Source organism: Ovis canadensis, chromosome 13 (genome assembly GCF_042477335.2).
Source record: "Ovis canadensis isolate MfBH-ARS-UI-01 breed Bighorn chromosome 13, ARS-UI_OviCan_v2, whole genome shotgun sequence".
NCBI lineage: Eukaryota > Metazoa > Chordata > Mammalia > Artiodactyla > Bovidae > Ovis > Ovis canadensis.
Window position 1 is genome coordinate 68659553 of NC_091257.1, and position 26078 is coordinate 68685630.

Below are 26078 nucleotides of genomic sequence, written 5' to 3' on the forward strand. Positions count from 1 at the left end.
ATAAAAGCTGTTTTCCCTTTGTTACAACACAAAAAACCCACACTGCAAAACCGAACAGAACGCAACGCTGGGTCCCAAAATCAATGACCACCTTCTCCGGGCCTGCCTTCTAGACCTCAAGGTACGCACACTGTCAACCAAAATGAGAACGACTGAATCCAACGGACGATCGGGCGTGCGCCCATCCCGAGTTGGGCTGCGTGAGAGCTGTCCTGCCGCTCAGCCTGAGCTTGGACCGAGGCCTGGACAGTGAGGTGGGGCTGAAGCCGGACTGAGGCCCGCAACCGCCCCACTGCGAGGCTCCCTGCGGCACTGCGGCTGCACCTCGGAGGCAAGTGTCCCCTGGCCGCCACCGTAGCCCGGAGGCCGGCAGTGCGCTCCTATTGGTCGCCATTTTGGCGCCAAGACGGGCGGAGGCGGGGTCGGCACTGCGCGCGCCTGGGAACAATAGGAGCAAAAGCCGTAGGGAACAGTGAGGTGGCTCTTTGGTTGAGAGCCGGTGGTCCAAAGGGCCCGGTGCCGGGACCATGTTCTGCGAGAAGGCCATGGAGCTGGTCCGGGAGCTGCACCGCGCGGACGAGGGAAGGCTGCCTGCTTTCAACGTGAGGGCGGGGTCCTCCCCAGGGCGCTTCTCTGGGGCTGCACAACCCGGAGCGGGATGGCGGGTGTTCCTGTGGTTCCCCTCCACGGTTGGGGGAAGGTCGTGGGCAGGTCGGTTTCGGTGGCTTCCCGCGAGCGCAGTGGTTGCCGCCACTCTGCTCGCGCCCACCGCGCCGCCCTGATCTCCCGCCGCCGCCGCCGGCGTCCTCGTAGCTGTGGGGCGCGCGGGCTGGGCGGTGGGCGTCTCGCCCCGGTGAGGCACAGAGAGGTCGGGAAACGGGGTGCTAGAGCTCAGGTGTGAGTTACACCGAGGAGGTGTGGACTGGCGTGGCCCGGGCGTTAGGGCCGCGCCCTGAGGGCTGCGGTAGGTGTGGCCCCACCGGGGAGCCGGCCGCGCAAACACCCTCCCCTCCCCGCCGGGGAAGGGCGGGCAGCAAGGGGGCTCCGGGACCGGGAGGTTTGCTCGTCACTACCAGGCATTTCAGAGGAGCGACGGGATTACTCTGTGTTTTGATAGCTGTCGCAGCTCTTTGGGGAATGGATCGGATAGCAGAAAGACTGGTTCTGAGTGGGTTATATATAGACCACAGAAGAGATGGATGTGGTCCACAGCCCGGTCGGGGGGCCCTGAACACCGTGTCCTAAGACGACAGGACTGGCAGGTACGAGGACAGGGGTGGAGGTGAGAGGAGTAGCCGGGGAGTGGAGAGACCGGTGTCTCTGGAGGCTTCACTCAGGTAGCAGAGTAAACATCTGGCGGTCAGCAGGAAGAGCGCCCGGGTAAAGTGAGTTTTGAACAATCAAGAGCAGTTAGTCTGACCTTGGGTTATTTAACAGATGGGGAAAGTGAGCTGCTGAAATTAAGGATCAAGTTAAAGGGCTTATCTGAACTTGGAGGGTGTTGGAAGCGGAGCCTCAACTTGAACAGTTTTCTTGAACAGATTCCAGCCTGTTATTCTTGCAACTTCAGGCACTTAAAACCTTATCTAAAAAGTTAGGAGACCACAGCGGGAGGTTCACTGGAGACACAGAACGCAGAGGGGTTGTTGTTGCTGTTGTTCAGTCCGTATCATGCCCAGTATTTGTGACCCCATGGACTGCAGCAGGCCAGGCTTCCCTGTCCTTCACTGTCTCCCTGACTTTGCTCAAATTCATGTCCATTGGGTCAGTTATGTCATCTAACCATTTCACCTTCTGTAGCCCCCTTCTCTTTCGTCCTACCCTCAATCTTTCCCAGCATCAGGGTCTTTTCCAATGAATCAGCTCTTTACATAAGGTGGCCAAAGTATTGGAGCTTCAGCATCAGCATTATTCCTTCCAAGGAATATTCAGGGTTGATTTCCTTTAGGATTGACTGGTTTGATTTCCTTGCTATCCAAGGGACTCTCAAGAGTCTTCTCTAACACCAAAATTCAAAAGCATCAGTTCTGTGTTCGGCCTCCTTTATGGTCCAACTCTCATATCCGTACATGACTACTGGAAAAACTGTAGCTTTGACTATAGGGCCCTTTGTCTGCAAAGTGGTACCTCTGCTTTTTAAAACGCTCTCTAGGCTTGTCATAGCTTTTCTTCCAAGGAGCAAGGGTCTTTTAATTTTATGGCTGCAGTCACCATCTGCAGTGATTTAGGAGCCCAAGAAAATAAATTCTGCCCCTGATTCCATTTTTTCCCCATCTATTTGCCATGAAGTGATGAGACCGGATACCATGATCTTAGGTTTTTGAATGCTGAGTTTTAAGCCAGATGTTTGAAAGGGGTGGAGGCTTTCCAGTATGGCCCCACTAGAGTGGGAAGACATAGGAAGGAACCAACCCAAAGGCACAGCAACTTCCCACAGGTGCTGGCTTTTCAGACTGATAGTCCAGCTGTCTTTTTCGCTCAGATTTTAAGTGTTGGTTTCTTAGAAGTGTAAAATCCTGGCTTTTCTGGGTCTTAGAGGTCGTAGGTGCACCTTTTCTTGCAGTTGTGCCTGCCTTTGAGGGCTGGCCACTGGGACAGCTTAGCTGGGTTAAACTAAGAATTGATCTTGATCTGATTGACCCCTAACACCCTTGACCCACACATGCTTTCAAGAATCATTCCTCCCCAGCAGATGGTAGCTGGTTTAGAGCAGGGACTCTGCCTTGTTTATTCCAGAATCCCTCATGGTTAGGTGCTGTGTTTGGCAAACTGGAATGATGCTGTTTGGATGTACAGAACTGATAATTGTATCTTGAGTTCCCAGGGGCTTACAGCTGGAGATGGGAGCACAAAATGATGCAATTCCCAGTGTAAATTTTAAAAATCTAAGTCTTAAAAAAAGAAATAAAAATGTAAATCTGACGACTTGGTTGTATCTTTACAAGTTTATTTCATGCTTGTCTTTTGTATGCTTGCCGATCTCCTAATTGTGCAAGAGTTTCAACTGTTCCTTAAAATAATATTTGTGATAAAAGGAATATTTAACTGAATTCTAGTAAATCAGACTTTTCCATGATATCTTTTTAACCAGTTGATGAAAAAGAAAGAAGTCATGCTTTCATTTTGCATTAGAAATGATTTCTTATATTCAGGCAGGGTTAAGTAGTGTAATTTTGTAATTATGCCAGTAGTGCTAAAACATTTTTGCTAATGCATATATTTTGGCTCTAAGAGTAGATGGGTTGCTTATCGTTGTTTTGTTTGGAGGTTTTGTGTGTGTTTTTGGTTGTCATTGTTATAGCATTATTGGGTTTTTTCTGTGTGTGTGTAAAAATTTTTATTGAAATATAGTTTATTTACAGTGTTTCAGGTGTAGGGGTTGCTTTTTGACAGACATTGTATAACATTCATGAATTTTATAATTCTAATGTTTTTATCCTCCCAAGGGAAGTTTTTTAGAAATTTGCCCAAGTAGATAGCAGGAAAACTTCTTTGACCTTTCTGTTTTCTATCCTAGCAATGTGTAGGGTATTTTGGTAATAACCTTTTAAGATTCTTTTCCAATAAATAATAAGTTATTTACATGCTTTTGTCATGTGTTATTACTTCTGTAGACTATTGGTTTTTTGCCATTAGTTTTACTGAGGTATAATTTATATACAATACAGTACACATTTTAATAGACCTTTGAGTTTTAACAAATGTATGCAATCCTTGTAACCAGCAACCCATCCAAGATTTCTGCTATCCCAAGGATTGCTTTTTCTCTTTTGTGACACTGGCTACCTCCCATCTGCAGCCCTAGGCAGCCAAGGATTTTCTTTCCCCTACAGATTATATTTGTCTTTTTTATTGTATTTCTGGAGTCAGCATTCCAGGAATTGCAAACTTTTCTGTACGGGGCCAGTTAGAAGCATACAGTATGTACTCCTTTCTGTCTGCCTTCTCAGCCCAGTCTGTTGATTGTGTATTTTGTTGGCAATTCATTATTTTTTTTTTAATTGTGGTAAACGATACATAACTTAAACTGCCATTTCTAACCATTTTTCTGTGTACATTTCAGTGGCATTAATTATATTCCCATTGTTTCCAAAGCTATCACCCCTGTTTCCAAAGCTTTTTCATAACCCCAGATAAAGTCTATAGCCTTTAAGCAGTAACTCCCCACTCCTCTTCCCCCTCAGCCTGGTAACCTCTAATCTACTTTGTTTCTATGAGTTTGCCTATTCTCGACATTTCAGATAAGTGGAATCATACAGTATTTGTCCTTTTCTGTCTGGCTTATTTCACTAAGCAATGCTTTCAAAGTTAATGTTGTTGTATGTATCAGCACTTCTTTTTTGACTGAGTAATATTCCATTGAATGGACATACCGTTTTGGCTTATCTGTTCATCAGTTGGACATTTGGATTGTTTCTGTTTGTTGCCTGTTATGAATAATGCTGCTCTGCATATTTGTGCATAAGTTTTTGTATGAACTTAGGTTTGCAGTTTTCTTGAGTGTATACCTAGAAGAATTGCTGGATAATGTAATTCTAAATTTAACTTTTTGTGGACCCACACAGCTATTTTCTATAGGGCTGTACCATTTTGCATTCCAACCTGCATTGTAGAAGGGTTTCAGTTTCTCCCCATTCTCTCCAACACTTGTTATTATAGCCATCTTACTAGGTGTGGAAGGACTATTGGTTTGTCATAAGGTACATAAGCATAGCGTATTGCTACAAACTTGGTGGGGGAATTAATGAGTGTAATTTTATATGTTCCAGGAAGATGGACTGAGGCAAGTTCTGGAGGAGATGAAAGCTTTATACGAGCAAAACCAATCTGATGTGTAAGTTGGTAAGCTTGATATTTTAAAACAATTTAAGAAATACAATGTTGAAGTCAGATCATCTTAATATTCATTTTTAGATATGATTTGGTTTTTTTAATTCTCTGTGACCCTGATCATAGCCTAGCTATACAGAAGTGGGATTTGTGTTAATGATTGTTATGTCTCTAGGGACCAAATAGAGCTTGGCACATGGTAGGTTTTCGATAAATAGTTACCCTTTGACTGGTGTGACTTGCAAGGATTTAGGGTGGATCCAAAAGAGATGAGACAGGAGCAAGTAACAGACCTAACGAGTGAAGTGTGTTGTTTCCATCAGGTGAGGCCTTACTGGTTTAAAGGGAGAACAGGCAGTTTGCAAATTTAGCAGGAGCAGCAGTGACTTCCGAAAGCTTGAGTGAAGTTCGCTGGGAACTCGTGCTGCAGAACGCTACAGCTTGGTAGATAGAGGGTTCTGGAGTTGCAGACTATTTAGAGCCAACCATGGTAGTTGGCACGGTGGAGAATCTGGGCTGAACAACAGACTTCAGAGGATCCTGTGACTGGGTGAAGAATAAGATGCAAGAGTACTGACTGCTGGAGGAAAGATGAGTTATTGAGAGAAGTCTGTCTGCAACATGAGATTTCATCCTTGGCCTTGTTAGGTAGTGTTTTCATCAGTTAGTTAGACATAGAAATCAGTAGCATGTTAAGGTTTGTGGATTACACAGAAGAGTAGAAATACTGTGCAGTGACTGCAGTTAATGATAGATACTGATGAAGGAGGAACTGATGTGCAAGAGGTCTGTGGTAAATGTAAGGGAAATGAAAAGTCCTGAACTCGGGTGTCCAAGTCATTCATTTGTTCATGCAACAGATAGGCACTAGACACTTATGAGCTGATAAAGGGCTCTGGTGTTTCCATTGTAAACAGCAGAAATCAAGAGGTTTGCCCCCGTGACCCTCAGTGTCATGCAGAAGACAGATGTTAAATGCAGGTAAACCAGGTGGGACTACCTGCTGTGAAGGAAAACTACAGCACTCAGAGAGAGTAATGCACTGAAAATATTAGTAGATTGAGAAATCCTGGAAATTGTCTCCAAGGAAGAGACACTTCAGCTGGAGCCTGAATAAGTAGGTTTTAGTGAGGAAGTAATTGTGGACACAGAGCATTTCTAGTTGGAGGAAACAGCACGTGCAAAGGCCCTGAGTCATGAAAGAGGGTGGGATACTCAGGGACCTGATCATTACCAAAGGCCAATGTGGCTGAAACTTAGTGAGCAGGCAAAGGATGACACCAGGTGAGATTTAGTATGTGGAGGAGGTGGTGGCATGTTTGTGTTCTAACAATCACCCTAGCCGCCATGTGGACAGTGGATGGTGGGACTGAGAGGGAATATGGTGGTCATGCAGGTGATAGGAAGGGTGAGCCAGACTAGGGAAAAACAGAACAGTTTACAGCCCTATTTAGGAAGTAACTGGACAGGCCTTAGTCCAGTAAGGGAATGATTTTCCTATATTTATACCATTGGGAAATTCATGATCCCCAAAAATTCTGTGCCCTATCCCCCTAGTTTGGTTCTGGGCAGGACAGTCACTATTACCAGTTTCTGGTTAAAATTCTTTGTCAGAAGAAATCTATTCCTATTTAATTGCTCACATGGAAATGTGAATTTTTTAAAGAAGTTCTTGTGTATTTAATCAAGTACTTTGACGTTAGGTTGGGTGTGTTTTATTTGTGCTATTTCATTATAATCAAGAGCACACTGTAAACAACGTGGAGAATAGAGTGGCAGAAGTGTCTGGAGCAGATCTGAGAGATGTGGTACATGTATGTACATGGCCCAGATCTAGAAGACATGGGAAATACATACATTTTGTATTTATCTGTTGCCTTTTAAAACTCCAAAGTAGATACTTATTAATTCTGTACATATGGTTTTGTTTTGTTTTCATTTTTTTTTTTTCTATTGTGGTTAAGATACACATCAGTGACAGCTCAGTGGTAAAGAATCTGCCTGCCAGTACAGGAAATGTGCATTCAGTCCCTGGGTCGAGAAGGTCCCCTGGAAAAGGAAATGGCAACCCTCCCCAGTTTTCTTCCCTAGGAAATTCCATGGACAGAGGAGCTTGGCAGGCTACAGTCCATGGGGTCCGAAAAACCGGACACTAGAGTGACTGAGCACACATACTATCGAGTGTATTCAGAACATCCATAATGTCATATCTCCATCACCACCACCACCTCCAGAACTCTTCATTTTACAAAACTGAAACACTGTACCCAGTAAACAACTGTCCATGTGATTGGAAAGGGTGATACTTGTCTGATATCTAAGGAGACATATATTTTATAGGGTAAAACCAAAATTTCCTCCCTCTCTGTAAAGGACCCTAAAGTGCAAACATCAAAAACTATTTCTTGGATGAGTGGAGGAGCACTTGACTTTAGAGTCCTTATCTCATTTTATGAGAATGAGGATTTGGAAGGATTTGATACCATAGGAAGAGGACTCCATAGGATGAGAACATGATGTGAGGCCATAATCTTATGCCGCATGATATTTGATCTCTTGTCCCAGCATGAAAAAGGGATTCTAAAAAGTGAGGCAAAAAGTTGTCTTTTGGAAACAATGGAAATTAATCCGTGTGCAAAACACAATGTGCCACATAGCTAAACAAAACAATGGGAGTATGATCCTAGGCAAATTAGGTATTTTTAATTTTTTTTTTTTTTAAGAAGTTAAGTTTGTCCACACAGCTTGCAGGATCTTAGTTCCCTGACCAGGGATTGAACCTGTGCCCTTGGCAGTGAAAGGGCAGTGTCTTAACCACTGGACCACCAGGGAATTCCCTGGATCTTTTCTATTTTATTCTGTTAGCAAAAGCTCCAATGTGGAGGCAGGTACTGTCTAGGTAGGTTAACTACTGACATAAATGGCTAAAAACAAGTATGGAGTTAGTCGTTAGCTGACTTTGAAAATTTAACCTGTACTCAGTAGACATTCTTTTCCTTAAATGTTTTACCAGGAATGAAGCAAAGTCAAGTGGACGAGGTGATTTGATACCAACCATCAAGTTTCGACACTGTTCTTTGCTAAGAAATCAGCGCTGCATTGTAGCCTACCTGTGAGCATCTCTGTGTTTGCGGGGGTGGCAGGGAGCAGTGGAGGGTTCTCATCCAAGTGGGTATCAGAAATTCTTAGAGTGGTCTCTCTTTTTATGAGCATTCTGAATTTTCTCTTTCCACTTAAACATTTTTTATTATGGAAAATTATAGTATTCTTAAAACTAGGGAATAATACTACAACCCCCCGTGGAGCCATCATATAGGTTACAGTTCTTAACATTTTGCCATAATTGCTTCATCTTCTTTTATGTGTCTATGCTAAACATTAGACATTTTACCACTGAATAGTTTCGTTTGCATCTTTAAGAAATAATGGCCTTTGGGGCCTTTTCTCACATGACCTTTATATAATTCTCACACCTAGAGCAGTGAACATACCTTCACAGCATCCATCGAGTCTATTCTTATTTTCCCTGTTGTCCCAAAGGTGTCCTCTTACAGTGGTTTGTTTGCCTCTGGAATCAAATCAAAGTCCACGTGTTACCTTCTGGTGGTTGAGTCTTAAGCCTCTCCTGATCAAGACAGCTTCTGATCCAATACCATATTAATGTTCTAGGTATGACCGGCTGCTTCGGATTAGAGCACTCAGGTGGGAATATGGCAGTGTCTTGCCAAGTGCTTTACGATTTCACATGTCTGCTGAAGAAGTAAGTTAGCGCTCTTGTTCAAATTTGTAAATACAGAAACTGGCTGAGCTTCTGGCATTGTTTGTGGTGGTGGTGGTTTAGTCGCTAAGTCATGTCCCACTCTTGTGATCCCATGGACTGTAGCCTGCCAGCCTCTGTCCATGAGGATTCTCTAGGCAAGAATCCTGGAGTGAGTTGCCAGTTCCTTCTCCAGGGAATCTTCCCAACCCAGGGATCGAACCCGGGTCTCCTGCACTGCAGGCAGATTCTTTACCAACTGAGCTATGAGGGAAGCCCCCTGGCATTGTTTTATAATAGTATTTATGGTATTTGTCTTTTTAACATTTGCTTTTCAGTAGTTTTTGGTCTGTTTGAGAATGGTAGGAGTAATTCTAAATGCTATATGGAAAACTACTATTACTTAACAAAATAAAGGGTCCCGTTATATTAGCTGCTAGTGATCCATCAGTAGGATTCAAAACTGGTATTATTATTTGGAGGTTTTTCATAAAATATGTGTGTGTACATACTTTGCTTGGGGCTTCCCAGGTGGCGCTTATGGTAAAGAACTTGCCTGTCAGTGCAGGACACATAAGTGATATGAGTTCTAGCCTTGGGTCTGGAAGATCCCCTGGAGGAGGGCTTAGCAACCCACTCCAGTATTCTTGCCTGGATAATCCCCCTGGATGGAGGACCTTGGCAGGCTACAGTCCATAGGGTCACAGAGAAATGGACACAACTGAAGAGACTCAGCACACACACACGTACTTTGCTTATCTTTGTGAATGTGTGGATTCTTGATTTATCCAGTCACTGAGGCACAATATTTAAGGACACAGGATTGAAGGCAAGCAAACTCGTGCAGAAACCTTGGCTCTATTTCTGTGAGATCCTAGGCAAGTGACTCCATCCCTCCCTGTGCCTAGATTCCCTCATTTACAAAGTGAAGGTCATAGCATCTGCTGCAGTGACTTCGGACACTAACTGCCTAGTTAGACCAAACTTCAGATGTTAAGACTGCCCTCACTTCAGACGCCAGCCATGGTTTGGGGGTTCCCAGGGACACTCTCCCTTCTGACCAACTGGCTACAAATTCAGAGGTTCCCACTCTCCCCTCAGGCTTGAGGCTTTTAGCCTCTTGATATCATTGCAGAGAGGAGAGGGGAGCTAGAAGGAGGGCTGTGTCACCTGTGATTCATTGCATCATGGTTTGATCAATCAGTGCAGCCTATGTCATGACACTTGAGTTGTGTAAGCTTCCCCGGTTGACACAACATCGTGTGCATTGTTCCACATCAGTGTGCCTGGGGGGTGGAGTGTCCTGATCGCTCAGGGAGAGGAAACCAAATCTTCACCTTTGGGACCCTCCCACACCTCACCCTGGGTGTCTCTTCCTTTGGCTGGTTCGGTTTGTATTCCTTTCACTACAGTACAACAGTGAATGTCAGGACAGTGCTTTCCTGGGTCCTGAGAGTCGTTCTGGCAAAGTATTAAACCTGAGGGAGGGGTGTACGTGTGTATCCATGCACGCACACCCTTTACTAGTGAAGGTTATGAAGATGTTTTTCTGTACAGTCTTTGGAGTTATCTTGTTTTATCTTTCACAAAGATCTACAGTACTGGAATAGATTTTTGTGAATAATGTATGAGCCAAGTTGCATGTCTGTGGGGATCTTTCTTTTGTCTTAGTCTATTTTCCTTGTACCAATTTCATGCTGCTTAAATGATTGTAATTTTGTAATACTTCTTAAGCAAGTTTTCCCATTTTGTTCTTCTTTTTTCAAGTGTCTTGACTATGTTTGGCTTTTTGCATTTTCATGCAAATTTCAGAATCCTTTGTCAAGTTTGATTTTTTTTAAACAATTGGAGTTTTGATTGAGAATGACTTGGATCTATAGATCAGTTAACATTATTATAACACTGAATTGTCCAGTCCTTGAAAGTGGTATATCATTCTGCACTTTTAGGTACCAATATGCAGAATGACCAATACCTACTGTTCTAGGTACCAGTGCCTGGTTCATAATAGGCAATCAATAATACTTGTAGTTTGAATGAATGGTCATAGTAAAGATGCATGTGGGCATGTGTGCTGTTTTTGAAAGGGTTAGTGTACAGTTTCTGCAAATTTATTTTCTTAACAGCTTTGTCAAATGGCCATCTTTATGTTTCCAGATGGACTGGTTCAATCGTTATAAAAAGTCCCTTGCTACCTACATGAGGTCATTGGGAGGAGATGAAGGTTTGGACATCACACAGGATATGAAACCTCCAAAAAGCCTATATATAGAAGTAAGTACACCTTTTTAAAAAAATGAGTGTTTTTTTGATGCATAGAATGAGCTGACTTTTGTCCAAGGGAGGGGGTATATGAATATATACTAGTGTATATAGGCATACCTTGGAGACACCATAGGTTTGGTTTCTAACTCACAATAAAGCGAATATTCACTAAAACATGTCACAAAAATCTTTTGGTTTCCCAGTGCATGTAAAAGTTACGCTTACACTAGTCTATTGAGTATGTGTTAGCATTATATACATATTTTATTGCTAAAAAATCCTGCTATCTGACAATGCACAGTTGACACAAATCTTCAGTTTGTAAAAAAAAAAAAAATCAATATTAGAGAAGCAAAAAACAATAAAGCAAAAAACAAATGAGAGGAAACATAAACCCAAGCCAAAACTTTTACCTGTAGGTGATGGTGGGAATCGGATTGAACAGCTAAAAATTTTTGGCTATACCTGTTTTAAAAGTTTTAACTTTAGAACCATGTAAGTATTTTACATATTATTAAAACAAAATGAAATCAAAGTGAAAAACCAACCCAAAACTCTCTTTGGCAGCTCCTTCAGTTTCCTTGCTGTCATTGCTGACCTATACATATATTCAGAGATTTGCTATTTTTCTTCCTCCCCATCAGTGGATATTGGAACCAGTGGACACTGGAACCACTAGTATGCCTCAGTAAGGAATGCTAAACCTAACTACACAGAGAAGAAGCACACAGAGCCTAATAGTTCCCTGTGGGTACATGTACAGTCCCCAGCTACTTGATGGTTACTTCATAATAAAAGATAATTTAGATGTTATAAAACATCAGTTTTTCTTTTCAGGTGCGGTGTCTAAAAGACTACGGAGAATTTGAAGTTGAGGATGGTACTTCAGTGCTATTAAAAAAAAATAGCCAGGTATTTACTGTCTTAGGATACTTTAAATTTTTTAAGAGTGTTGAATGATGGAAATGTTGGAGTCAGTAGCTAAATAAATATCACCTTTCCGTGATCATTTGTGTCATAGGCATTAAGTTTATCTTAAGATATCCTTTTATCCTTTTTCTAAAGACTTGAAGCAAACATTGCATATAGTAACAAAGGGTTAATACCGTTGGCCCTTAAACATCATGTAGAGATTATGGGTGCAGTCAGACTGCCTGCTCCCCACAGGCTCTAGGTGCCCGGGCTTCTGTTGTGGTGGCACGCGGGTTTGGTAGTTGTGGCCTGTGGGTTCTGTGGCATGTGGACTCTAGGGTTTGTGGGCAGAAGCCTTCCTCTTGATGAGACTTTGCCTCTCAGTATCACTCTAAAACTGGGGTTAACTTAAAAGCCTCAGCTACTGCAGTGGACATTAAGAGGCTTCTAACATGTCTGAGCACATCAGAAATAAGTTTTCTATAAAATCTGTGTTATAGATCACCCACATAATGTGAAATATTAAGAGGGAAACATTTTCCTACCATACAGTCCTTTATTCTTGACTGTATGGGGCATGTTTCCCATTGCCCAGAAATGAGAACAAATGTCTTTAGTAGACATTCGAATTGTTTAGTGAACAACTCCATTGTTTTTTTGGTGTTTTTTTTTTTCTTTATTTTTTCCTTAACATTTCATGGTTGTAAGACTTTAAAAATTTGTTAAGTTAGACATCAGTCCTTGGCCCATGGGTTCTCATGACTGGTTGGCAGGAGTTCATTTGGTCGTGGGTCCCACGTGAGGCCTTGAGTTTGTGAACTGTCAGGCACACAGTGCTGCTGAAGTGGCATCCACTTCCTTGAGTATTTGCCATACTCTCTCCTTCAGTTCACCTCTAGAGTTCTCTACGCTGCACTTTCTAATGCACTATTTTTCATTTTTACTCAAGTATCTATGTCTGTCTAGTCTTTGAGATTTCTTTGGTCACCTGTGAGTTTGAAAAGTCTTCCTGCCTCACTCCCTGCACCTCCCCACTCCAGAATTTAGTAAATGTTCCCTTCTGTATTAAGTATTGCTGTTTTGGAGGGAATGAGACCAGGAGATGCCATTCCACCTCAGAATGAGAGCAGTGTGCTCTCTGGAGACATGGAGGATGAGCTTTAGCTGGGCACCATCTTCCTCACACACAGCGTGTGGCCAGCATCCATGGGTTACAAAGACTTCATCCTTGAAAACTATGGGAGAAGAGTTGCACTGTTAGTAGAGGAATGACTGTTCAGACACAGATCCTCAAGAGGTTTAATGAAGAAGACACTCCTTCCATTCACCTTCTTAGTGAACTGTTGCCACATCCCTTGTGGTCTGTGGCCTGGATCACCTACCTGGCTTTCCTGTGCATAAATCTAAAAATGCAAACACTAAGGAAAATACCTACTAGAATTCAGAAGTCTTTAGTTTAAATTTAACTAAGTATGAATTTGTTTATAAAATTCAGATTTTAGTACAGCTCTAAGTAACATCAATTTCAGTTGATGAAAATAGCAAGTACTTAAGCTTGGCTTTTAACTACTTCGCTGGTGCAGTTTGAAGTATTCAGCATGCATTGCTGCTTTTTAATGACACAACATGTCATTTAAAATAATGCTCTTCATTCCTGTCTCTTCCTCCCCCTACCCCTCAGCACTTTTTACCTCGGTGGAAGTGTGAGCAGCTGATTAGACAAGGCATTCTGGAGCACGTGCTGTCATGACCCCTGGCCGGATGACTGCTAAGACTACCTCCTGGTGTGAGACTGCTCCCAACCAAAGTCACTTCTCCACCTCCCCAAGGCCCACTGCTTTTTGGTTCTAAAATTGAGACATTCTTTAACCGGGAATGCTTGGCAGAGGAATATGGCTTCTTTTTTTTTTTTTCTTTTTTCTTTTCATTTGGATGTTAGATTCTTTTTTATTTCATTTCTGAATATAATTCCATTACCTTCCATGGTAAACATGTTTGTGAATCTATGTTGTATGTTTGTACTTTGAAGTATCAGTTCTCAAAAGAGAATTTGCACTCTGGCCGTACAGAGCCTCCACAGACATCCACCCTGCTGTCCACAGCTCTAGAGTGAAGTCTAAGATCAGGGCTTCTAGCAGATGCTGTGCCTAAAGAGAATGCTTCCTGGCTAGTATGCAGCCATCTTCTCATTCTGTCCTCACACATGCAAGAGGTTTGATTTTTGTATTGTATACGATTCTCCCCTTTGTGTAGTAAGTTGTATCTGTAATCATAACATTTCTACAATTCCCAAAATACTATCCTAAGTTTTAGTTTCATGAAAGTAAACATTTGTTACATGTTCATCTCTATTAGACATTGAGGAAGAGTTTCACCTGGATGTATAAGGAGGTCTTATGTCCCTGTGCCTCTTGTATTGTTGCTGGAAGTGTGCATTGTGCAAGCCAGGGAGCTGAATTTCTGAAGTTTGTGTTTCCAAATCATATGGGCAAGTGGAGCTGGTGGTCTCCAAAGAACACAATGGATTTTGCCCATTTCCAGCAGTGGTGTCTGGTCTGGCTCGTACCTGTCTGCAAGCTTGTGTCGCAGGATGTCCATTTTGGAAAGGGAAATTGAGATTGGGGCTAGGAAAGGAATTTTGTGCAATTTCCCCCCAAGAGTCACATTGACCAAAAAGTCACATGAAGAGCTGATCAGCTAAATGGAGGGCAATTTCTACTGCCCAATAAAATGATAGGCATCAGAGAAGCACCAGGTGGTCCTACCTGCTGGTCAGTGGCCTTTCTCCACCAGTCCCCTCTATGACCAGCCCGGTAATCTCAGAGACATTCAAGTTTAAAATACAGATGAACCCAGTACCTGGCACTCTCTGTGCAGTGTATTTCTTAAACGGGAATATTTCTGGCTAAAATTATATTCAAGTAGTCAAGCTATGGAAAGCCTCTACCTAGGGTGTGGATCTGCATATTTTCACAACTCACGTATTAATACTTAGTCATCAGGCGGCCCTTGGCAGATTCTTTTCCAAGCTGTGTGGCTCACAGGATCTGTTTCCTGACCAGAGATTGAACCTGTGCCCTGGGCATTGAAAGCACAGACCCCTAAAATAATTCCTTCCATAGATTCATAGCCAGATCAGATTTTCATCTGAATCTCTGCCAATAAACAATACGGAAAATTTCCCTAGTGAATGGGATGGATGATGTTTTAACTGTAGGTCAGGGGTCACTTCCCTTGCATTCTGCTCTTCCAGGCATGTGGAGCCATGTGCAGGGGAGCCCAGAGTCCATGTGAGTCAGCTGTGAGGAGGAACCTGCGATAAAGCCCATTGCCCTGTTGCCAGCCCAGCATCATTCCTGTATATAAACCATATGATGTACTTTTCTGATTCATTCCCAAAATAAAATAATAAGTATGTTCTTACTTGAAGTAAATGTATACTGGTTGAAAAATTAAAAGTTTGTAGGTTTTATTGATTTATGTTGATTGGTCCTATAGAGTTGTAGCTAGGATTTTAAAATACATGTTCTTTTATTTAAAGGTAGTAAGTGCACAATTAAAAAGATAAAAGAAAACATACAATGTAGAAAATGAAAGTAAGTTCCTATTTTACCTACTAAACGCCACCATCCAGTGTGCCCACTGTTAACTGATTATGGATATAAAGTACAATCCCATTTCAGGTGTTTTTCCAATGAAATACTTCCCAGTTTTTGTTACTCATGTGAATGGAATCTTCTTTTCTGTTATATTTTCTGACTAGTTTTGGATGATAAATATTAAAAAGCAGTAAATTATGATGACTTGGCCACTTTCCTATATAAAGTCATTTCTTTTTCATTGATTTTGTCATCTGGAACTTTCAGAAAAATGTTGACTACTGCTGCTAATAGCTGGCAGCTTATCCTTTTCCTAACATGACCTGAATGATAGTCTTTTTCACCTCTCTACCCCATACTTCTCCAGGAAAATCTCGTAAGACTTGTGGCCTCCCTCAGTGCAACCTGAAACTTCAAAATAAATTTAAAACCGTAGTAAAACAGTGGTAATTAACAAACATGATTTTTTCCAAGTGCATTTTTTGAACTTGAGTGATGATCATATATGGTTTCTCACTTAACTCCCTAAAGTTGCGATTACATATATATAACTGCTGCACTATCTTAGAGTCCATTTGTAACATTCTTCTTGGCCATGGCGTGTTAACCATTCATGGAACTGCAAGATTTGATTTGCTGTTATTTGATTGTGGAATTTTGCAACTTTGAGTGATGCTGTTTTATAGTGCTTAGCAAGAGAGGATGGATGTGTGTGTATTCACATATGTGTCTGTTTTGTCAGTGTTTTCAGTCATCTGTTCCTATGAAACAGCTATCCGAACACAATGGCTTTAAACCACACCTCTCTTGACTTTGTCAGTTCTGCACGTTTGCTGGGCTCAGCTGGGAGTTTCTGCAGATCTTGCTTGGGGTCCCTGATGCAGCTGCATTCCTCTGGTGACCTGATTGGATGGCTTGGCCTCTGTTCTCCGTGGGGCCTCTTGGGAGGTTCTCTCCAGTGAGCTGATTGGGCTTCTTACCTGGCAGCTTGGGACCCTGCAGGGTAGGAGGTGGAGGTGCGTGCTGCTAGTTTTCTGAACGACTAGGCCTGGTAGTGGACTAGCACTGTTGTCTGCCAAATTCAGTCAACTAATACAGCCCCAGGTGCTCAGAGTCAGTGCAGAGGCCACATGGACCGCATAAAGGCAGAACAGCAGGAGGCCCCCCCTTCAGATGGGGTGTCAGGGTTCTGGCGTCAGTTTTTAGTGGTGCACGTTCCTATATCTATTTTTCATAGAAATGTACCTTTTAAAATAGCATTAATACCTATAGAACTATCTCAGTATGAATCTTCTCTGGAGAGATACTTGATGAATTTTTTCTTTTCTTTAGTTTGAAGTCAAACTTTTCTACCTTTTCTTAAGTAAATTTCAGTTAGTCTTTTCTAAGCTTTTTTAATCTATATTTTGAAATGTATTACGAAATTTTTTTTCTTTTCACTATATATGATTATCCCTAATATGTGTCTGTCTTTGCTTTTTGGTCTTAGTCCTATAACTAGAAGAAGTGTCTGTAATAACACTGTATTAATCCTTTAGGATGTAGTGGAGGGAGGTGCTAATTTCACATGGTCTATTGCTTTTCACAATTGATGGTATTTTAGGATGAGTTGAATTCATTCTGTTTTGTAACTATAAAAACAATGTTTTAATACAGTACAAAATGTAGTAACAAAGAAGATAGCCATCTACAAGTCAGACAGAGGCCTCAGGGAAAACAAACCTGCTAATAAGTTTGGGTTTCTAGCCTCCAGAATTGTAAGAAAATAAATTAATTTTGTTTCAGTCACCCAGTCTGTAATATTCTGTTTTGGTGGCCCCTGCAAACTAATAGAAGGCGTTTAGTATCTTTTTCTTTAATGTATTTTCTTATTTGAGAGACTTGGAAGTTTCCATCCTTTTGCTATTACAAACAGAGCTATATGAGTAACCTTGTACATATATCATTTTACACATACACAGCTTGGTGTGTAGGATAATTGTAATTTTGATGGGATTTGTAATTTTTATAGGAATTATAATTTGTACTACACCAGAAATTATGAGAGTCACTCCTCCTAACCTTCTTTGCCAACAGTATGTTATTTCCAGTTGGGGCTGTTACAGAAAAGATGCCACGAACGTTGATGTACAAGTCTGTTACGGATGCATATTTCTTTTCCTTTGGGCAGATAACTAGGAGTAAAATGGCTGGGTCTTAATGTAGGTGTGATTTTTTAACTTTTGAAGAAACTTCCAAACTCCTCCAAGGAGGTTGTGCATTTGCATTCCACCAGCAGTGTATGAGTTCAGTCCAGTTCTACAACCACTCCAATACTTAGTATGATTAGCCTTTTAAATTTTACCCATTCTAATAGGTATGTAACGCTATCTCACTGAGATTTTAATTTGTATTTCCCTAATGACTTAAAAGAGATGGGAATACCACAGCACCTGACCTGTCTCCTGAGAAATCTGTATGCAGGTCAGGAAGCAACAGTTAGAACTGGACATGGAACAACAGACTGGTTCCAAATCAGGAAAGAAGTACATCAAGGCTGTATATTGTCACCCTGCTTATTTAACTTATATGCAGAGTATATCATGAGAAACACTAGGCTGCATGAAGCACAAGCTGATTGCTGGGAGAAATATCAATAGCCTCAGATATGCAGATGACAACACCCTTATGGCAGAAAGCAAAGAAGAACTAAAGAGCCTCTTGATGAAAGTGAAAGAGGAGAGTGAAAAAGTTGGCTTAAAACTCAACGTTCAGAAAACTAAGATCATGGCATCAGGTCCCAACACTTCATGGCAAATAGATGGGGAAACAGTGACAGACTTTATTTGTGGGGGTTCCAAAATCACTGCAGATGGTGACTGCAGCCATGAAATTAAAAGACGCTTACTCCTTGGGAGAAAAGCTATGACCAACCTAGATAGCATATTAAAAAGCAGAGACATTACTTTGCTGACAAAGGTCCAGCTAGTCAAAGCTTTGGTTTTTCCAGTAGTTATGTATGGATGTGAGAGTTGGACTATAAAGGAAGCTGAGCGCCGAAAAATTGATGCTTTTGAACTGTGGTGTTGGAGAAGACTCTTGAGAGTCCTATGGACTGCAAGGAGATCCAACCAGTCCATCCTAAAGGAAATCAGTCCTAAATATTCATTGGAAGGACTGATGCTGAAGCTAAAACTCCAATAGTTTGGCCACTGATGGGAAGAACTGACTCATTTGAAACGACTCTGATGCTGGGAAAGATTGAAGGCAGGAGGAGAAGGGGAGGACAGAGGATGAGATGGTTGGATGGCATCACCGATTCAAGGGACATGAGTTTGTGTAAGCTCCAGGAGTTGGTGATGGACAGGGAGGCCTGGCATGCTACAGTCCATGGGATCGCAAAGAGACATGACTGAGTGACTGAACTGAACTGAATGACTAATGCTGTTGAGTATCTTTGCATGTAATTATTTCTAGTCTGTATCTTTTGCTGGTAAGTTTGTCTAAATGGTTGCCTGTTTGTTAAACAACTAGGTTGCCGTCTCATTGAGTTTGGGGAATTCTTTATGTGTTCTGGATATAAGTCCTTTATGAGCCATGTGCTTTGCAAAATATTCTCCCACTTTGTGGCTTGGCTTGACTTGTCTTACTCATTTTCTTTAACAATTTTTTGAATAAAGTAGACATATTTGGTTTTGACAAAATCAAATTCATTCATTTGTATTTTTTTCTGCTTTGGGGGTCATATGTAAGAAATTTTTTTTCTAGCCGACAATCTCAAAACTTCTTTCTTTATGTGGAAGTATTACACTTTTAGGTTCTACACTTAAGTCTATGATCCATTTTGACTCAATTTTGGTGTAAGGTGTGGGTGCAAGGTCACAGCAGGGGTTGAGAGGGATAATATGGATATTCAACTCCTCCAGTACCTTTTTCCTCATAAAGCACTAAGGAATGGCTCTAGAGTAATCTTCATAGTTTCCTTTTGTCTGCGTCCTTTGGATTTAATTTGCTCTTCTTTTTCTAGTTATTCAAGGTAGAAGTTGAGGTCACTAGTTGGAATGGTTGTAGAAATAGTGTTACCTGATCTGCTCCAAATTTCTGCTTTTTCTTATTTGTCTTGGCTGTACTGAATCCTTTGCTTTTCATATGAAATTTAGTATCAGCTTGTCAATTTCTACCAAAAACAGACCTGCTAGTATTATAGATTGAAACTACATTGAATCTGTGTATCAATTTGGGGAGAATTCACATCCTAACAATATTGAACTTTTCAGCCCACAAACAGCCCAGTTATTTTTGTCTTCTTCCTGTTCTTTCAGTAATACTTTGTAGTTTTCAGTATACAAGCCTATCATATTGCTTGCCAGCATTTCATAGTTTTGATGCTGTTGTAAATGGCATTATAAATTTCAAATTCTAATAGTTTATAAATAAAAATACAATTGATATCTAACTTGTGTCCTGGATCCTTGCTAAACTCACTTATTAGTTCTAATAGCTCTTTTGTATATTATACCAAGTCTTCTACACCATGGTCATGTTTTCTGGAATTAAAAGTTTTACTCTTCCCTTTCTAATCTAGATGCCTTTTATTTCTTGCCCAATTGCCCTGCCTAGAACCTTCTGGAGAGTATTGAATCAAAGTGGTCTGAACAGAAGTCCCTATCTTGTTCCTGATCTTAGGTGGCAAGCTCTTGGTCTTTTACCATTAAGTATAGTTCAGCTCTGAGTTTTTGTGGATCCCCATTATCTGGTTAAGGAAGTTCCCGTCTATTCCTGGTCCACCTGAGATTTTATCAGGAATGGGTGTTGGAATTTGTCTTTTCATTTTCTGTATCTGTTGAGATGATCATAGAGTTTGTGTCTTCTAGTTTATTACGGCCAATAAACTTTGTCTTGGGCTACAGTCCACGCAGTCTCATTTACAGCTGCTCAGTGCTCAGCTGCACAAAAGCAGGCCGTGGGGCCGGCTTCACCAGGAGCATGAAGCTTGCCAACCCCTGTTCTATTCCTTAACTTCTACAGTGATGTTTAATATTTCTTTTCTTCTGCTTACTCTAGGTTTAATTTGCTCTTTTTCTGTGGTGGAAGCTGAAATCCAGTTATATAGTGCTATTAATTTCCCCCTAAGTACTGCTTTCCACCCCCACAAATTTTAATGTTTCATTTTCAGTCAATTCTAAATCTTTCATTGCCCGTACATCAGTTTCCAAATACCTGGGACTTTTCAGATGTCAGTTTGGCCTTGAATTCTAATTTAGAAGAACCTACTTTTAAAAAAGAATTTTTTTTTAATTTTATAGAAGTACAGCTGATTTACAATGCTGTGTTAGTTTCAAATGTACAGCAAAATGATTGTTATACATATATCCATTCTTTTTCAGATTCTTTTCCCATATAGATTATTACAGAATATTGAGTTCCTTGTTCTATACAGTAGTTGGCTATTTATGTATCTTAAAGTGTGTATGTTAATCCCAAGCTCCTAATTATCCCTCTCAACCACACTTCCCCTTTGGTAGTCCTAAACTTGTTTCTGAAATCCGTGAGTCTTTCTGTTTTGTAGATAAGTTCGTTTGTCATTTTTTAGATGAGATTCTATGTATGAATGATATCAATAACGGTACTTGTCTTTCTCTGACTTAGTATGATCCTCTCTAGGTCCATCATGTTGCTGCAGATGGCACTGTCTGCTCTTCACTGTGGCTGAGTAATATTCCACTGTATACATGTACTCATCTTCATCCCTCTGTTGATAGATGTTTAGGCTGTTTCCACGTCTTGTCTATTGTACATGGGGCTACAGAGAATGGATACAGGTATGGCTGAGCCCCTTAGCTGTGCACCTGAAACCATCACAATATTGCTAACAGGCTATACTCCAATATAAAACAGGTTAAGAAAAATAAAAATTGACTACAAAGGAAAACAAAACCAATAAGCTGGTTGCAGAGTACGACATTCCTGTGTAGACAATTTTAACTTTTAAAAGCAGCTGGTCAAAATAAATATGGATCTGTAAAAAACAGGATACGTGGAATAAATGTCACGCTTTCCTACCATTTACTAACTTATTAATTGTTCTTTAAAAAAGTGGCACAATTGGCACCAGAACACTGGAAAAGCAAGGAGATGATGCTCCTGACTCTGGAACTTCAGGCTTCTCATCCTTTGTTTAACTCCTCTGAAGGTCATTAACAAGAGTATTGCTTAAACCCCTGACCATGCTTTGCCACTCTGCATATTTACTGTAGGTTTGTGGATGTTCATAATGTCCTTGCTTAACAACTATCACAGGAAGCAGATTCTGTTCACCTCAAATATCGTGTTTACTCCCCATCAATCAAGGCCCAGGCCATGTCACGGCCCTTCTAGAGCTGTCCTCTCCCGACCACACTAGCTCACATCCACACAACTCCTAAATTCCTGCAACTCTCTCTTTGGTATCACTGAAAATTCAAAACTTACCCCCTGACATTGTTATATATATATTATATATAAACATATAAAATACAATAGGTAAGAGATATGTAAAATAAATAAAAAGTATGTAGAGTCCCATGAAATGAAGAATTCCATTGAATTAATTCCAGGTGACTTGGATTTTTTTCTTGTCCTCTACTTGTACAATATTCTTCTGAAATTCAATTACTGTTAGAACTGCAAGAAACAGGAATAAGATCTTACTCCTGGAGCTCCCATGTCAGTCCTCTCGTCCACATTCCCTGGTCTCTCGCTCCCTGGAGCTCTCCTTTCTCTTTGGTCTGCAACTTTTTCATTCTTTTTATAGGTTTTTCTACAATACTTCCACTTTACCTTTTTTTGAACCATGTTTCGTTCTTGTGCACTCTTTCTCAGAAGCTCAAGTGCACACACAGGTTCCCAACCAGCTCTGTGTTAGGCGCCGCTCTACGGGGCTGTCTCTGACTCACATCCTCATATTCCACAATATTACCATATGCCAGGAGGGGCAACTATGCCTGTCTGCTTTTCATTTTGACCCACATCACACTACAATGAAGCAAAACAAAGGGTCGCGGACAGACCGTGTGATGGCTTGTTTAAGATGCTGGCCTTTCCTAGAACCACTTTGAACAAATTGTTTCCTGCTGTCAAAATAATCATACTACCCAAAGCACTCTGCAGATTGAATGCATCACCGTAACAATGTTGTTTTTCACAGAACTAGAACAAAAAATTTTACGGTGTGTGTGGGAATGAAAGACCCCAGATAGCCAAACAATCTTCAGAAAGAAAACCAACAGCTGACAGAATCAGGTTCCCTGACTTCAGACCATACTACAAGCTAAAGTAATCAAGACACTGGTACTGGAAGAAAAACAAATATATTGCATATATCAATGGAACAAGATACAAAGTCCAGAGAGAAACCAATGCACCTATGGTCAAGTAATCGAGGATAAAGGGGTTAAGACTACAGGTGGAGAAAAGACAGCCTCTTCAATAAGTGGTGCTGATGAAACTGGACAGCTCCATGCATAATAGTGAAATTAGAACACTCCGCAACACCATACAGAAAATAAACTCCAAATGGATTAAAGACCTAAATATATGGACAGACCCTGCAAAACTCAACATAGGCAGAACACTCTGACATAAATCACAGCAGTATCTTTTTGACCCAGCTCTTAAGAGTAACGTAATAAAAACAAAAATAAGCAAATGGGATCTAATTAAACTTGAAAGTTTCTGCACAGCACAGGTATTCTTAAACAAGACAAAAGAAAACCCACAGAATAAGGACAATATTGGGAAATGATACAACTGACAAGGGATTAATCTCCAAACTATTCAAACAGCTCAAGAAGCTCAATATCAAAATACAAACAAGCCAATCAAAAAACGAGTGTAAGATCTAAATAGACTTTTCTCTAAAGAATACCTACAGAGGACCAAAAAGCACATGGAAGGATGCTCCACATCACTAATTGTTAGAGATGCAGAAATACTACACTGAGGTATTTCACACGAATCAGAATAGCCACCATCAAAAAGTCTACAAACAATAAATGCTGGAGAGACTGGAGAAAAGGGAACCATCCTACACTGTTGATGGGGATGTAAGTAGGTACAGCCACTGTGGAGAACAGTATGCAGGTTTCTTGAAAAACTAAGTACAGAGTTGCCATATGATTCAGCAATCCCACTCCTGGGCATATATCTGGAGAAAAACGTAATTCAAAAAGACATGCACCTCAGTGTTCCAAATTGGGAAAGGAGTAGTTAAGGTCATATATTGTCACCCTGCTTAGTGAACTTACATGCCAGGCTGGAGGAAGCACAAGCAGAAATCAAGATTGCCGTGAGAAATATCAATAACCTCAGATATGCAGATGATACCACCCTTATGGCAGAAAGCAAAGAGGATCTAAAGAGCCTCTTGATAAAAGGGAAAGAGGAAAGTGAAAAGGCTGGCTTGAAACTCAACATTGAAAAAACTAAGATCATGGCATCCAGTCCCATCAGTTCATGGCAGATAGATGGGGAAACAATGGAAACAGTGACAGATTTTATTTGGGGGGGCTCCAAAATCACTTCAGATGGTGACTGCAGTCATGAAATTAAAAGACGCTCACTCCTTGGAAGAAAAGCTATGACCAACCTAGACAGCATATTAAAAAGTAGAGACATTACTTTGCCAACAAAGGTCTGTCTAGTCGAAGCTAAGGTTTTTCCAGTAATCATGGATGGATGTGAGAGTTGGACCATCAAGAAAGCTGAGCGCCAAAGAATTGATGCTTTTGAACCGTGGTGTTGGAGAAGACTCTTGAGAGTCCCTCGGACTTCAAGGAGATCCAACCAGTCCATCCTAAAGGAAATCAGTCCTGAATATTCATTGGAAGGACTGATGCTGAAGCTGAAGCTCCAATACTTTGGCCACCTCATGCGAAGAACTGACTCATTTGAAGAGACCCTGATGCTGGGAAATTTGAAGGTAGGAGGAGAGGGGGATAACAGAGGATGAGATGGTTGGATGGCATCACTGACTCAATGAACGTGAGTTTAAGTAAACTCCAGGAGTTGGTGATGGACAGGGATGCCTGGTGTGTTGCAGTCCATGGGGTTGCAAAGAGTTGGACATGACTGATTAACTGAACTGAACTGAATTTATTAACTAATAGAAGCAATACTGTTCATATTAGTAACAAGAAATTTTTCTGCTTGTATAAAGCTTATATCAGAATGTGTAAGCCCACTGATAGTTAACAGTAAAATAAACCAATACCTATTTATTTATTAAAACAATTGTTAATCAGCATGTTACTGAAAGAGTACATGAGGTCTGGCTGCTAACTGCTCTAAAGCCAATAAACAGGCCAGGCTGGCAGAAAGGAAAGTGTGCTTTATTTTAGATGCTAGCAGCTGCGAGGAGCGGAGCGGTGGACGTCTGTCCAAAGGCCATGCCCACCACTGACATACGAGGGGTGAAAGCTTTTATAGACACAGGGTGGGTGGGGGATTGGGAATGGGGGAGATGGGCTACATGCAGAAATAGCAGAGTCAGCTCTGACAGTCATCTTGAAATTGGTCATCGGGGTCTGACCAGCGCCATCTTGCTGTAAGTACAGTTGATCTTCAGTTCCAGGGTCCACGTGTTCCCATCTCTTTGTGGCCAGTTCTCTGAATGGTAGCAGCTCGTGTCCTGGGTCCAGTCTGGTCATCGTGTAGTTAACTCCACCTGATGTTTTGGTATCTATAAGACAGCTCACAGGATGTGGCTCAGAATCTTCTCTACAGACCTAGAGAAAGAACTAAAGGTCCTTGACGATGCTTAGTGACAGTATTATTATTGTTTAGTCTCCTTTGACTGTGTTCCTTTGTTTCAGCATTTCTCATTTCTCTGATTAAACTTACCTTTTGACGGAAACTTTCCACAGACAAAAGGCAGGCGGAAGACACGCTAGGGGAGGGGGGCCTAGGACAACAGGGTCCTGCTCAGTTTCAAGCACAGACATACATTCCAGGAAAGATTAAAGCAAGTGAATGAACTCAGCAGTCACAAACCCTGCCTTTTACCAAGAACACTGCCTCTCATAGTTCTGGTATCAGAGGCGTGGCCTGTCTGGTGACCTCTCTCTAACTGTCATGGGATCCCGTCTGCAGACACGTAGCATGACCATGTGCTCTCTGAATAAGGACTTGCAAGAATGGCTACACATGGGTTTTACCAAATATTTTATTTTTAATTAAACATTTTTGTTTTTTATATTTGTAATTTATTTATCATAATATTTGGCTGGCACCAGTCTAGCACAAGGGATATTCCAGGTGTGGCATGTGGGATCTAGTTCTCTGATCAGGGAATGAACCTGGGTCTCCTGCATTGTAAGTGCAGACTATTAGCCACTGGACTGCCAGGGAAGTCCCTACCATGTCCTTTCATCACTGGTGACCTCCCTGGGAAGAGGTGGGAATGAAACAAGAGGAGAAGATCCTACAACGCATTGATTAATTCATTAATCCAAAAAATATTCAAATTTTAAGGGAAAACATAGCATGTCCTCTGTCTGCCTCCTGTCTGTATCTGAGTCCCAAAGAGTACATTTAACAAGAGAAGTGAGAACATGTCAAAGAAGACGAAACAGTAACTTAGCAATTAAACAAAGTCAAAGGCTATGTTCCTCAAGGGCTCTAGATAATATTCCTGTGTGTGTAATGGACAGTCCCCAAAGATTATCCTCTTCCTTTCTCCCTTCCTTCCTCCTTTCCCA

At 41.3% G+C, this 26078-nt stretch overlaps 1 protein-coding gene across 2 annotated transcripts; it reads left to right on the forward strand.

The window, feature by feature from the left end:
- Positions 1-397: 397 nt before the first annotated feature.
- On the forward strand, positions 398-19046 carry GINS1 (GINS complex subunit 1). 2 transcript variants are annotated; one of them, XM_069546606.1, is made up of 8 exons: positions 434-602; positions 1118-1262; positions 4770-4834; positions 7844-7942; positions 8500-8590; positions 10745-10861; positions 11690-11764; positions 13446-19046. In XM_069546606.1, exons 2-8 carry the CDS (start codon positions 1200-1202, stop codon positions 13512-13514), a joined length of 579 nt encoding a protein of 192 aa, XP_069402707.1. In that variant the 5' UTR covers positions 434-602; positions 1118-1199; the 3' UTR covers positions 13515-19046. The 2 variants fall into 2 exon arrangements, with proteins under 2 accessions (XP_069402706.1, XP_069402707.1); XM_069546605.1 differs by lacking the exon at positions 1118-1262 and having other exon boundaries at positions 398-602.
- The last annotated feature ends 7032 nt before the right edge of the window (positions 19047-26078 follow it).

Bases quoted from the DNA above. Each gene is read 5' to 3' on its own strand.
- GINS1 (XM_069546605.1), top strand. From the start codon at position 528: ATGTTCTGCGAGAAGGCCATGGAGCTGGTCCGGGAGCTGCACCGCGCG. The intron at 603-4,769 runs GTGAGGGCGGGG...TATATGTTCCAG, and splicing joins GAAGGCTGCCTGCTTTCAAC to GAAGATGGACTGAGGCAAGT. The intron at 7,943-8,499 runs GTGAGCATCTCT...TTAATGTTCTAG, and splicing joins CGCTGCATTGTAGCCTACCT to GTATGACCGGCTGCTTCGGA.